At 39.8% G+C, this 15233-nt stretch overlaps 1 protein-coding gene across 2 annotated transcripts in view; it reads right to left on the reverse strand.

Moving 5' to 3' along the window:
• The window catches only part of mta2 (metastasis associated 1 family, member 2), a 30490-nt gene extending 17321 nt beyond the window's left edge, over window positions 1–13169 (reverse strand). Inside the window, exons 1-2 of one of the 2 annotated variants that reach the window (XM_067580979.1) lie at window positions 12743–13169; window positions 1723–1790 (exon numbers count right to left, since the gene is read on the reverse strand). In XM_067580979.1, coding sequence (XP_067437080.1) covers window positions 1723–1790; window positions 12743–12770 — 96 coding nt within the window. In that variant the 5' untranslated portion in view covers window positions 12771–13169. The remainder of the gene's footprint in view (window positions 1–1722; window positions 1791–12742) is intronic. The other variant, XM_067580978.1, reaches the window with a different exon arrangement.
• Between the last annotated feature and the right edge of the window lie 2064 nt (window positions 13170–15233).

The following is a 15233-nucleotide window of genomic DNA, read 5'->3' on the forward strand; positions in this document are numbered from 1 at the left end:
AGTGGCTGGTAAAATTGGAACATTCACTAGCCATTCAGCCAGTACCCTGCCACACCCCCCATGCTGTTTGAGGAGTGGGGCTTTAACGCTTATTCAGAAGCACTTTTCCAATTCTGGTTCTTAGAAGAACCCACCTTAATTATCAGCAGGTTTTTGGCTGCCATGTCTAGACCGAGTACTCACTGATCTCAAACAGTCTAAACAAATCCTACAGGTAGTAAACTCACTTCTGCTCTGTATGGAGCTGGAATCCTGCCTGCAGCACTTCTGCTTATTTTCATCACTTCATTCAGTTCTGATCACACAGGTAACTCTAAGTAAGCCAACAGTTTAGCCGGATTATCTGAACCAGCCTTATGGGCTTGAAAACCATGATATTGAAAGGTATTTTGGTATTTTTGAGATATGACGATATGCTAAAGAAAATGTTTTCTATCCAGATTTCAGCTAGTTGAAGGAGACTGTATCGGGGTGCGACCAACTTCAGCCTACTGTTTGACTGCTTGCTCTCCTCTGCTTATGTGGAGAGATGCTCCTGACAGTAGTAGATGACAGCGTATATGGTCTTGTTGTGTGATGTAAGGTGAGATGGTGAGGGGGTTTCACTCTCTGTGATGAAAAGAAGAGACAACGCTTCCCTCCATGCATGCTTCACATTCCTGCCTGGACCTGGAGAGCTGGCCACTGCCACTCTCTCTCTCTCTCTCTCTCTCTCTTATTATCCATTCATTCTGCTCAGCAGCCATTAGCACTCGGGACGATACAGTCCTCCTGGTGCTCAGCACAAGCCCTTCAATATAAGAGTGTTACATAAATGAGCTTAATCTTTGACTGGCAAACAAGCCTGTGTCATATGCTGCTGCTGCTGCTGGGTTATATACTGTAAGTGACTCCTGTACTCATGTCCTGTCATTACAGGAGCCATGGATAACTGACAGCATCCAGGGAAGGCAGAGTGAAATGGTGTGTGATTATGGGATGGGGTTCAACACCATCACCGAGGTTGCCAATTTCCAGAAACAGAGGCTTTCTTTCTCAATCGGACTCAGAGAAACTATGCATACATTTGTCATGAGCAGGCTGGATTATTGCAATTCTCTATTTATGGGTCAAACAAAACAATCCATAGATTACAACTTATCCAGAGCTGCATGAGTTCTAACCAGGACAAAAAGATCAGACCATGTACCTCCAGTCCTCTGGAACCTTCACTGGCTACCTGTTGTTTTCACAATACTATTCAAAATCCTCCTCTTTGTTTTTACAAAGCACTTGCTGGTCTGACTACACAGTACACCTCAGACATGCTGTCAGTTTATAACCCCAGCAGATCTCTCCGATCACAAGGTGGAAATCTCCATGTGCCTGGAGCACTTTCAAAGTCTGCTGAGATGGCATTCAGTATTTATGCACCCGAAGAGAGAAGAGTTGCTGCTGAACTTAGACTTGCTCCAACACTGTGTTCTTTAAAACTAAAGAACTAAAAGACTAACTAAAGACCTTTCTTTTCAGTCCAGCATTTTCTTAAATAAAGACACCATATTTGTAAAGTATGTTTGTACGTGTGTATGTGTATGTATGCATGATGTTTCTGTTTATTTGCACATTTTTGCCGTTTCTTTTTTTAGTTATGTAAATTTTATTGTACTCAAATCTTGTATCTTATTAGCTACAGCTGATCCAAACTATGCATGATGGGAAAACACAGCCTGGACAACCAACCTTGTTGAGCTCTTCTATTCTGCGGATCAAGTAAGGGTTGCTGGAGGAGTTCTCAAAGTACACGTAATCTGGAAGAAAACAGAAAACAAAAGATTAGACTCAGGAGAATATGCACATCCATGCGTGACCCTAGATAATGATAAAAATAAGAAATGTTCTTCTAACAACAGAACCACAGCCCCGATTACATGTCTGGTTGATCCTCTGATAGTTCACTAACACATTTGTGTTATTAAATCTCAGCAGCGCTCTATTGCTAAAAGTCACTGAGGAATACCTTTTCCACTGGAGATACTTACCCACTTCTTTAATAGGCAGAATAGCAGCAGTGTAAATGACCATAACACCAAAAATAAACAAGAATGGTTTTCAATCCCCCCCAGTCCAACCTTCACACTAGTTTAACAGCCTGCACTCTATCATTAACACATTCTACTAGAAACTAAAGAAAAACAAGAGTGAGATTAGATCAGTTATCAACATAACGGAAACCAAAGACGTGGGAGATCTAGCTGCCCCGAATTTCAGATTTTCCCACTTCACAATGTTTAATACATAACAAAACAGCTTCAAATGAACAAACAATAAAAACACCTATGGATGGATAATTACAGGAATTAGCAATATCAGATCTACCGACTGTAACTGTCAGTTAAAAACACATTTATAATTGTGGTTCTGACAGCTTGGTGGAAACTTCACCAAATGACTGGACAAAGTTATGTTTCCCTTTTTTTTTTCTTTTTTTCGCTGATCTGAAAAATGATTCAATCCATGACTCAAACCCATATCTGAACTGTATGTTTTGTGATCAGTTGCGCCTCTAACATTTAGCTATTAGAGCTTATTCTGAGCAGTGATGGCTGCATATAACCACAGAATGTCCATACCCTTAGCCTTAAGTCTACAAGGAAAAGGTCCCACTACTCTGATTCTGTTAGTTGTTTTACCGAATCAACAGAAAAGAAAACTCATCACCTCAGTCGTAGTAGACAGAAAACTGAGAAAGACTTCTCTTCAAAACTAAGGCTGCGTTCAGACCAAATGCGTGAAAAACGGTGGTCCTCCAAGTCATTTGAATGGGGCGGTGCGTTTTCACGGTGGGAGTGGGGACAGCATGGGGCTCAGTGAAAAAAACTCAGCAGCTATCCAGCAAAAAGCCAATCATATAGGCTACATACAAGTGCACATCCCTGGTGGATTTACTTTGTAACGTGACTGTTGTCAAAACGAAAATGAAACGGTTGCGGCCGTGATAACTTTCCAGAGTTGTAAAATCCTGACTGTGAGTGTTACAAACTGCTGCCCTGTGTTTTGGCATCTGATAAGTCCTTAGAATCATTAATCTGTAACTACGAGTTGACCTCCTGGATCGTACTTCATTCAATCAACACGCCCTCTCCACTGCAGCCCCCAGCGTTGGATTGGCGGATTGGGCCCTGAGCTGGTCTGCTATTAATCAGTCAATGTGATCAGGCCGACAGAAACACTGTACAACATCATTTACATATTTATAGGGCTGCAACACAGGATTATTTTCATTACCAATGAATGTATCCGTGTATTACTTACTCGTTTGGTCTATACGATATCAGAAAACAGTTCAATTATCCATCACAATTTCCTAGAGCCCAAGCTGATGTCATACAATGTCTCGTTTTATTTGCAATCCAAAACCTAAAATGATTGAGTTTAGTATAATGTTAAGACAAGGAAAGAGAGAAACTTAGACAAAAGAACGTTTGGATTTTTGACATTGATCAATTAATCGATTATCTAAATAGTTGGCAATTACTTTATTTGTTGGCAACTAATCAATGAATCGTTGCAGTCTTGTAATGTATCGTAAAGGTTTTCCTGCAGTTGAGCAGGCAGGGAGGGTTAACAGAGACAGCCGTGGTAGACAGCACTACAGACAGGCAGAGTGTTTGCTTTTGCAAAAATGTTCACTATTATATAGCTTATTCCAATGGGATCACTAGAAGAAAGTCCCAATTCCCATTGACCAAGAGTGCTGCCAAATTAACATCAAGTGCCAAGAAAGAAGCTCTTGACTCAGGCGGGCCTGAGAGAAAGACACAAAGTTCTTGATAACCCTACGAGAGTCAGTGTCCATTATGTTTTAGAGGCTTTTCCACTGAACTGGGCGCACACTGGGACTGACACTTCAGTACTTTTTAAAAGTATCATCTCTCAATTATGTCCATAGGCCCAACTAGTAGAAGACTACACCAGCTGCTTAGTGAGATTCTCAGTGTTGCTTCCTGATTCTTTTATGACACATTTATCATTTGGTTGATTGTATACTGTGTGTTATTTGGCACTATTCTTGTGCAGCTGTTAGCTTTAAGGCTAAAATAAACACTGATGCATTTCAATTAATCAATCAATTTTTATTTATATAGTCCACAAGCCAAAGATAATCAGTTTGCTGTCATAGACGACTAAAGAAACCAGAAATGATTCACATTTGAGAAGCTGAAATCTGGTCTTTTTCTTAAAAAAGGACTAAAATGATTGATCAGTTATCAAAACAGTTGGTAATTAATTTAATAGTTGGCAACTAATTGATTAATCGACTAATTGTTGCAGATCTAATAAAGATAAAGAGATCAATGCTCCTGTAGCTTACGCTGGGTTCTGTCAGTAGAACTTAATAAGTACAATGAGCCCACAAGGCGCCAACAGGCCTCAGCCTCCATCAAATCCAGTGCTCTTCACAGCCCATCCTGCAAACCACAAGTAATCCTCCCCACACACAGCCTGCCTGTACCTCCACTGAGCTCTTATTAGCAGTGAAATCAATGTGGCAGAGGGGGAAACAGATCAATGAAATATGGTTAGGATGGATTGTACAGGAGTCACTAAGCGAGATTAAGGTCTCAGACTTTGTCCATTGCGCCACATCAAATATCCTAAAGTCCAACTGGACCGAATCCAGAAGCTAAAATGATTTTCCTGTATTACTAGTTCAGGTTTTGGGCTCTGGCATGAATAATATGTGTGCAGTCAGACATGTAGTTCTGCAGGTCACATCAAAAAAGGTCAAGAGGCCAGTAGGCTAGGCCAGAGCATCATGGTGGCGGCATGATGGCCAGACGATCAAGCGGCGTGCAGTGCAATCGACATTCAGCTCCACACATGCAGCACATATCCTCAAACAACAGCCTTAGTTCAGTCAAACGTAAAACTGAGGAAATGTAGGATAAAGCAGGTCTGTCAGTAGAGGTGGGAATCTTTGGGAATCTCAAGGGCCAAGTCAAACCAAGCTGTGTTGACTTTGGTTTTCCATTACCAGATTCAACACGCCGAGGTTGTGCCGAGTCCCTCCTGAGATGGACCATCCCCGGAGTCAGGCCGAAGAGTGCCTGACCCGCCTCCGAGTGGGTTGCGGCAATGTCTTGCTTACTGCGGCCAACCGGTGACAACCCCCCCCATTTTCCTGCTTCTCCCCCTCAAACAAGTGTGTGTTGTAAGCCTCTACTCATGTCTGTGCTGGAGACCAGAGAGAAAGAGGCTTTTAAAAGCCTCTCTGTGTTCACTTCTCAGTACTTTTGTAGCTTCTAACTGAATCTCTGTGGTTTGAAGTTTAGCTTCTCTCCTGTGTTGCTGTTTGTACTTTCAGATATCTGCTTTATTTTACTGTTTCCTGATTACTTTTAGCCATATCTGAGCTGTGTTAAGTTACTGCTGATGAAAACACTTCCTGCTGCCGCTTCATATTAAAAGCTTTCCGCCGACAAACTAACGGAAGGCTTTTATTGTGAAGAATTTATAGGAAGTTAAATGCGTTTATCCACAGTTTTACAGCCATGATGTATACAACCCTGCTGCTTTTTGACTGAAGACAAGCACGTCATCAATTAAAGTTAAAATGGAGAATAAAAATACGCTTAGATATGCGGGTTGTGTAGACAGCTGTATTGATTAACATAGAAGTGAACTGGACAACTGAAAAAACGTGGCTGAGACGCATTCAGTGTAGACACAGCGTTAGTCTCTCAGTGATGTATAAAATATTAATATACTCCACGTTCATCTCACAAAGGTAATTATTTAGTCATTAAATCAAAAATACACCCAAATGCTTGGCTTCTTTGAAGATGAACTACAAGATATCTCTAGCATGAGTGCGCTGTAGACTGTCTGGGTCTGCACTGCCCTCGCACCATTTTCCTTCAGTCAACATAACGTTATCAACTAACATTTAGAAAAATCAATTTTTAACACTTATGAATCAATTCAGAATCGTAAAAGATAAGAGTCACGATTCTTATACGAATGGATTTTTTCACCCAACCCTCATCTGTCAGCCTTAACTTTACAACAGCAGAGATACAGACAGGTGACAAATTAAAAGAAAAACCGTAACAGCTCTGGATGCTTGACCCCTACAGTGAGGTGGCTCTGTTATGCTTTGAGGGGCATTTTGCTGACATGGTTTGGGTCCACTTGTGATCTCTATAAGACACCACGTGAACTGAAGGACAGTGGGGAAAGGGCAGAGAGAATGTGGAGGCTGGCGGTTGTAGTAACAAGTTAAATCCTGTTACAAGCATCAGTTCCAACACTGTCAAACACTGAGTGAAGCCTGTTATGACGGTGGTGAAGTAAACCTACTGTGCTGGGGAGATAATATAGTCAGTCAAGTGTGGTGCAGTAACAACTAGTGAAGATAAAACATGGAGGACACATTAAAGATCCCACCTGGTATTAACATGCGAACTTCATCTGGATATTTCATCTGCATCTGTACACTGTACCCACAATCTGAAGAAAAACATCTGGCCAACAAGCTGAAAGGTCTCTGCCTCTTCCTGCTGTCTAGAGCTGCCTGTCAAAAAGCTGCAGACCAGCTCTTCCTCTGCAGAGGACAAATAAACAGAGCTAATACAACACTTTCACATCACTCCACTTGAGATGCCTCATCTCCGCTTAGTTTGTCAGCTCTACCTACCTCATTTGCATATTGAGCTTATGGTTTGAGTCATCAGGAGCTGAAATGATTAGTCGATCGAAAGTAAAATAATCAGCAACCATTTTGGTTATTTTCAAACAAACACGCTGAGCGTTTGACACTTCCAGTGAATTGAATATTTCGGGGTTTTGGACTGTTTGTCGGACAAAGTGGAAAATTTGAAGAATAATGAATAATCAATTAATCCAAAAAAAAAAATCAGATCAGTCAAAGATGAAATAATCCTTGGTTACGAGCCTACAATCATCAGTATAAAAGATTTGTAAAAAATTGACAAAAAGGCACCAGCCTGTGCATGGGGAGACCTCCCATGGTGCATTTCAGTACAAAACATACAATCAACAAGCTTAAAATTCTGTTTTGTGCACCACTAATAATAACAACAATAATAATAATAATAATAATACATTATTATTATTATTATTATTATGCATAGAGAACTTTTCAAAACCAAAGTGACAACATGCTTCACACATCTAACTCAAATGAACAAACCTTATGATAAAACAGATAATGACAAGTGAAAGCTAACTATTAAGAGTTTTTTGAAAACTGATAATAAAACCCAGAACTTTATTTAAGCCCCTTTTGCATTTGAGATGAATTTGGCAGCTGTGGCGCTGTGCTTGGATCCCAACTGCAACAACCAAGAATTATGAATTCACTACAGCTCTGATCTGCACCTGACTGGCTTCTTCTTGACAGCTATGACAGATGAGACTCATCATGGGTAGTGGATTTATCATTCAGTCATTACCAACAACAAACTCACAGCACTAAACATTGGTTTTCAGATATGTGATATATATGATATATGTATGGATTTTCTTTCATTTTCTGAGGTTACTGTACAAACATATTACAATATTCCATTCTGACCACAATGCTCTTACACGAATACAAATCGTCTCAAATGGCTTAAATTAGCCATTTAATGTAACACTACAGTGAGGCTGAATTGCATTTGTAATTCTAATCTTATTTGGTGCACATTAGTGAGTGATTAATGCAAAACAGTTGGCTAAATTGATTATTTAAAAGAGGTCATGCTACTTTATAATTGCTGGATTTTTTTTTTGTTCTTTTTTTTGTAAATAGATACTAAATATGGGTTCATAATATCAGCTGAAGGCAGCTTCACCTGAGAGATATCATCCTTTTAAAGCTCTTATTGATCCAACCTGCAAGTCATTTATCAGTCGTCATGCTACTATCACAGACACAGTGCTTCCTTGTAGCTTTTGATGCAGCTCTGCACAGCAGTGTGGCTTCACGTCAAGCTCCATCTGGTCCTCCCACTAGCAGGGACAGAGAGCCTCAGGAGGATATCAGTGGGTTTCTGATGCATCACCACAAGCAAGAGATGGAGGAGGAAGAATCCAGACAGGGAGAGGATTTCTTGCTCTACTTATCACACTGATGGAGAGCCCGACCAGAGAAGCATCACCTCCTTGTTCACAGTGAAGGAACACAACATCACCACATTACATCACAACGCTGGCTGAGACACCAAAAGGGGATTTGCACTCTCATGTGCCTGACATGACTGATTCTAGCTGTAGAGACACAGTGATGGTAGAAGGAGGGACTTGTTTTGTTATATTCAGGCTGTCAATCTCTTCTTCTTCTTCTTTCCCAGTGGGACAAATTACAGAATGATCCTGTTTGACTAGCACTGAAGCCAGCTGAGTGTATCAGTGAGAGAGGGGGCTGACGGATCAATGATCCGGGAAAGACACACTGGACTTCAGAGGGTTCAACCCGTCTACCCTTCTGTAGACAAAACACACAGCTCAGCTTAACCTGACACTTTGGCTTGGCATAATCATGTCGCCTGTGAAAAAGAGACCAGCTGGTATTATGTTAATGCATGTATGTAAGTATCAGTGGGTCTGAAAAAAAAAAAAAAAAAAAGATCTGAAGAGAGAAAGCGTCTGCAGCCGTGAGTGTTTGTTGTGGACGTATGCGGCTGGAGTGGCGCAGTGTGCAGGGTGCTTGAGGGTGAATGAAGAGGAGGAAGCCCTTTGACTAATCTCTAGGGAAGATAATGATCTTACATGCAGACTGAACACTGTGTGCTTCTGGAGGACTGGTAATATAGGCACTCACTCTTACAGAACTGCGTGCACCGAGCCAGCTGCAACAAGAGAACGCAAAATCTACGGACACGTGTCCCGTAAATATCAACTCATTCTGATAGATTCATTACTGGTAGGGCCTATATTACTCATAACATTTGTTTCACTATTGCTCCTGCATTATACAACCCAACAACTTAGCGTTGTTACTGTGTGGGCTAGTTAAAAATCAATTTGAGCGTTATTACATAATCATATGCTTGTTGCTAACACTAACTGGACTATTACATGAGCTAGACTTAGTATGACATGAAACTCCACTGCACACACATGATCCAGCGAGTTTTTTTTTTGCAAAACAAAGTGCAACCCAGCAGCTTCAAGCGAACGTATCTTGTGCAAAGTTCCCTCCTAGATGCCTGTTGAATGTGCATGAGAGAGGGACATCACATGTCCTTTACAGTACGAGGAACAGCAAACCTCTGTATCCGTGCATCTGCACAGGCCTCACACTCACGCTGATATCTGCCCACATATTTACATGTGTCTTTCATGTGTGCACGAGACAGCTGTGTGACATTTACCAAACCAGAATGTACAGGAGACTGAGGTAACCCTATTTGGAACTAAAAATAATCGACAGAATACAGTTGTTTGACATCAGGAAAAGAAATGATTCAATACAAGGCTATAAATCTGACCAAACCTTCAAAGTTCAGAGTGTGAGAGTTTTGATACTCAATGCTACAGTGGGTCAGTTGTCAGAAAGTTTCAACATTAAATACGCAGCCCTGAACAGGAAAACAGATACATACGGTTTGAGGAAGAGTTTATTCGACAGGTCTGTAATTTCCCTAAAACCTCTTAAGTAATTTTCTAGAAGGCTTCCTGGAAAAAAACAACAAAAAAAACCCAACATAATTTGGAGCTAAATATAAGAAAAATAAACAGTTGTTGATTTCCATGACAGAAAAGCTCCATGTAAAACGAAGCAAATAAGAGCTGCAACGATTAGTCGATTAGCCTAGCCGCCAACTCCTAAATTAATCAGCTGTTATTAACACTGTCTCTACTGTACCTAAAGTTAGTATAAAATAACAAATATCAGCTCCCCTGCACTGTCAACACTTCAGGAAAATGTATTCCATAACTACATTCACCAGGCATTTCATTGCTGTTGCAGTAATGTATAATAGTGTAGCTATTCAAAAAAATGTATCAAACATTGATGGTGTGAGGAAGCTGATTTTTGTTACTTTAATTCATCGCTCAGCACAGGCTCAGGCGTGCAAGGATCACTTTTCTTGTGATACTCCCCATAAATACATAGTAGGAATTTATTAGGGGATTATTATTATTATTACTATTATTATTAGGAAATTACAGGGCTGTAAAATAAAGCTTTACCACAATTTGTTGTTGACATTTTCAACTTGAGGTCTGTACATTAGCTGCTCTGTAAGCCTTCTTCTCTACATCCCTGCACAAATATAATATCATGCATTTTCACAAAAATATAACTCTGCCTTGAAGGGCCGGGGAGCCACGCTGACCGACACTACCTGCTGGAGCATCAACACACACTGATCGTGAAAGGATGTGAGTGAGTGCAGGTATGCTGGTGGGATATGGAGTCACTGCCAACAGATGCTCTTGTCTGCAAAGCCATGTCTGCTGTGCATATAAGAGGAAAATAAAACAACATGATGCTCGATGCAAAAACAACACAGAGGAATACAACCTTATAACACACACGTTTACATTTTATTTCCAAAATTACTGACAAAACCCGACTGTTTACATTGAACAAAAAAATGATGGCAGCATATTTTGCAGAGTACTGTTTAATCACCATGACCTAAATAGCCTACAGGCTCTTATGTGACCTTACACAGCGGTAAGCCTGTCACACTGTCTCACTGTCAATTCAGCCATCTCTGCCGCCCCAAAGCCAGACTCAAAGAAGGTACACCAAGTCCTAACATCGTTACTGATGCTTATAGACAATAAAATGTTGGTCACAAACACTGAAAAGATGAGGTGACATATCAACACCCACAGTGAAGTACAAGTACACTTGTCTCTGTAGCAATCGGGATCGATGAAACTGAAAAAAATAGTGGAGGCAAGCTAGCTGACAACTAGCCGTCTCTACCGGAGTTTTGCCTCTCTCCACAATAATGGTGACTTTTAAAAACCCGATATGAGCAGACGAGGCGAGGTGAAAATGTTAATGAGACTGCCTGCAATCTTATACTATATCATATAAACACCTGACATTTCACGAGGTGCTGTGAAAGTTAATGTAATTAAATTGTGCGGAGATAAAGTAAGCGCTACATTATGCAAGAAGGAGTCTAACTGCCATTGAAACTGTTGCACTGGTAGAAAGTTAGTGTTAGTTCAGCCTTTTCTGGAATTAACACAAAGTTATCCGACGTGTCTCACTTGGCGGTGTTTCGTATTAACAAATTGCTAATGCTATATGGAGAGGTATTAGTAAACTAAACATTTAGCTAACCGTTAGTATCACAAAAACATATAACCACAACGTAAGGCTTAGCTCACAAAACTTAGCTATCAAAGTTAGCTGGCACGGCTAACGCTACCCGTTGCATATGAAGTGATATGGCGGAGGCGATAATGAAATTAACCCACCCCGCTGACAAAGCTAGCCGGTGTTTCGGTTTAATGAGTGACCGTGTTAACTGGTGACTTTTAGTCGAATGGTTGCCCGTAGTGACGGCAGCTGTTGAAAACCTGAATAGAACACGTAGGTCTCCTCCTAAGAGCCTTTAATTTTACTTTAATCAACTTTAAATACACATTCATTTGTGTTTAATATTTATGCTAACCATCATGTAACTTAAATTGTGCTCAGCAAGACTCAGTCACCTCTCGTAACGTTTCTTATAATGTAGGAAACGGTACGGTACGGTAATGTGGTAGCCTTTAAGTTGGCAGTGCAGCAGCCCATCTTGGAATTTCATACCGTTATCCTCAATCGGAAAGTGGCCAATATTCAACCAATTAACCTGTATAATATCAAAGTCCTCATTACATGCTAGCTGCTTTGCTAATTTATATTTTCCCCGCATTAAAAGTAACTTCAAGAAATGTGTATACTTCTTGTTGGCGACACCGTTTAATTTACATACTGTAGATGAGAAAAAGGAAAAGCAAACAGGACCAGACGAAAACATACTGTATTGAACATTCAATTTAAAACAATTCAAGGCTTTCAGGCTTTTCAACAGCTGCTGTCACCACGACAACCACGGACGCATTAGGCTGAAAGTCACCAGTTAACACGGTCACTAGTTACACCGAAACACCGGCCAGTTTTAGCTAGCGTTAGCTTCCGTCGGATGCTGGTCTCTCAACGGCAGCTAGCTTCATGCTGTCTGGCATTGTGTTCACCTCCAGGACGTTACCATATGTACCGACTCCATGTCAGAAAATGAGTCAATTTACGGTTGCTTCGCTTACTTACAAACCAGTGAACTGTAGTATCCACAAAGCTTAATTTATTTTACATTAAATGCCAACTTTCAGAAGTGGTTCACACTGCACGGCAGCCTCCCGCCGACGGGGTATTTTGGTGGAGGAAACTACTCGGGATATCACACCAATCTGTTTTAAAAGTTGATATTTTCAATAAAATAAAATAAGATAAAAAATACACACTGCTTGGTGTATCATAAAATTATCTATGCCGAGTGCAGGAGTGGTTCCGGTTAATTGCAACTAAGTCGAAACTGAGCCATACTGTTGGAGTTATTTACATTTGTATTACATTGTTGGATGTTTTAATAGATTTGACGCACGTACGGACGCGAGGAAACAGCTAGCGTCGGTTAGCGGCTAACCGAACAGACAGCTAGCGGCTAGTTAGCCACCTTGCTGCCGAAACGAACAATCACGTTGTTGGGGGGGAGTCTTAAAAATGTAAAACATTCCTTACCTCCCACTCGGTACATGTTGGCCGCCATTCTCTCGTAACCTTTATCAAAATCAGTCCCCGGGTATTCCCCGCTTGGGTAGAAAAAGGTCGATGGGGATCTATTTTATTCCTTCATTTATCGTAGACACCCCCGCCGTGAAACAAAGCCGGCTCCGGGCACAACAAGCCGAGCTGTGGCGGGTAAAAAGTTGAAAGTTTCCGTTAGTAATGTTCCGGAGGTTATCCCCAAAAAATACAAGTCTTTGTTTTCGGTCCCTCCGACGACCTTCCTCTCCTCTTCCTCACTCACTCACTCATTCACACACACAGCTAGCCTGTCTCTTACTCCACTCTTCCTCCCATCCTCCGCTCCCAGCTTCATCCTCCTCTTCTTCACCTCCGCTCAGTTCAACACACACACACTCGCACACAAAAAACACACACTCACTGGCCCCCTTCGTTCGTGCGGAAATCGTCATCTTCGGAGGCTGTCGGCAATCTCCGGTATCTGACAATTAACTTTTTCTTCCGACACAGGTTTAATAAACAACTTATTTTTTGTAATTTAAAATACAGACACACTCGCAAATGACCGGAGGTGCAGAAGTAAAAATAAATTTAATAAACAGATAAAAAGTTTAATAGAGAACTGCTAAAAGAGGGAATACGGTTTACATAAAAATATAGTCCCCACATATTGCAAGATGAAGACAAAGCAGGAAATTGGGAATGTAGACACACACACACACACACACACACACACACACACACACACACACACACGGCAGCAGCAAACTCCAATGGAATCTTTATTATTATGAGACATGTAACAGGCTATAATAGTAGGAATAGTAATAATATTAGTATTAGCAGTTCCACAGGGACTGAGCTACGTGAGAGTTAGTTATTACTCTTATCCACTAACACTCAATGTGAGAGAATTATGACTGAAAGCATTGGTTTACCAACCTTTTTTGTATTGTGACCGCTTAAAGTAAAATCATGTCCACTTGTAACCCTTAGTGACAGGATGTATGTGTCTATGAGCTGTGATCTGTGTAACCAAAGTGTCATTTTTGTTTTTCAGGTAGTTTAATTTGAGTAAGTATGGAAGCCCAACTCCCAGAAGAAAAAAAAAAGATCAAATAGTAGGAAAGACAAAAGTAAAAATACTCACGCTGAGTCAAAATTATAACCATTTGAGTCAAAATTATGAGATACATAGTCAATATTAGGAGATAGTAAGACACAATTATAACTTTTTAATATAAAATTGTGAGACAGGAAGTCACAGCAGGTTATAGTAGTAAGTAAGTCAGAGATTGGAAATAATTTTAGTTAAAGTGTTGAAAAAAAAATTAGAATTATTATAATTGACTACTAATAGTGTCTGATCATATTGATTTAAAAAGTCAATGCCTTGACTTAGTATTTCATTTGTAAATTTAAAACATGTTTGATGAATAAATATGAAAATATATAATCAGAATGTCTTGTTAGCATCAGTATGGTGGGAATAGTGTAACATTTTATCTGATACAATGTTTTTTCATCATTAAGTTGTGTGTTATACTGGTACAATATAAAGTTGCAATACAGCTTCAACCTGCTATCTTCTCTACTGGACTGCTATGTTGGAATTTTGTCGTTGCTTTTTTCCTTCTTCTTTGTCTTTTTTTTGTTGTCTGCAATTACTTACAAATAAATTTCAATAATATTGACTTAGTATCTCATGATTCCACCTTTTTAAGTTAAAAGTTTTATTTAGAGACAAATAATTTTGAATTATCTCTTAATTCTGACAGTCAACATTGTACCTTTGTATCTCAAAAATTTCACTTACCGACTTACCGATTGTATCTTTATTTTATTTATTGTCAACTTTTCATCTACTCCTCACATTTAGCTTGTGATCCCTTGAGAGGTAGTGTAGGACAGTAAGGAAGTACGTTTACTCACATATTGTATTTAAATTTTGAGTATTTCCATTTTATGCTACTTGATACTTCAACTCTTCTACATTTTAAACAGAAAAGGAACTTTTTACTACACTACACAACATATAATCAGTTCATAAAATATGAATTGTTACATATTGAACTACACAGCAGTATATAAAGCAGTTAAAATGAGCCCCATCTTTCTCATTGTCTATCCCTCTCTCTATATATATATCTATATACATACATATATATGAATGTATATTTGACTTTTGATACTTTATACATATGTAGATTTGTTGATAATACGTGTGTGCTTGAGTATTTTCTTTATTGCATAACTTTTACTTATAACAGAGGTTTCTTTTCATATTGTAGTACTCCTACTTTCACGTCTAAGTTTCATTAACATAATTGAAATAAGAGCAAAATCCCACTTTACTACTGGGGTTCAATCTGAAGTGGTCTCTGACCTTGGACTTGTAGTGTAAACTGGAACTGCAGTTCCTCAACACACAGCACAGCATCCTGGAGCAACACTGCCCACTAGTGACATTTGACACACAATACAG

Source organism: Thunnus thynnus, chromosome 22, assembly GCF_963924715.1.
Source record: "Thunnus thynnus chromosome 22, fThuThy2.1, whole genome shotgun sequence".
In the NCBI taxonomy this organism is placed as follows: domain Eukaryota; kingdom Metazoa; phylum Chordata; class Actinopteri; order Scombriformes; family Scombridae; genus Thunnus; species Thunnus thynnus.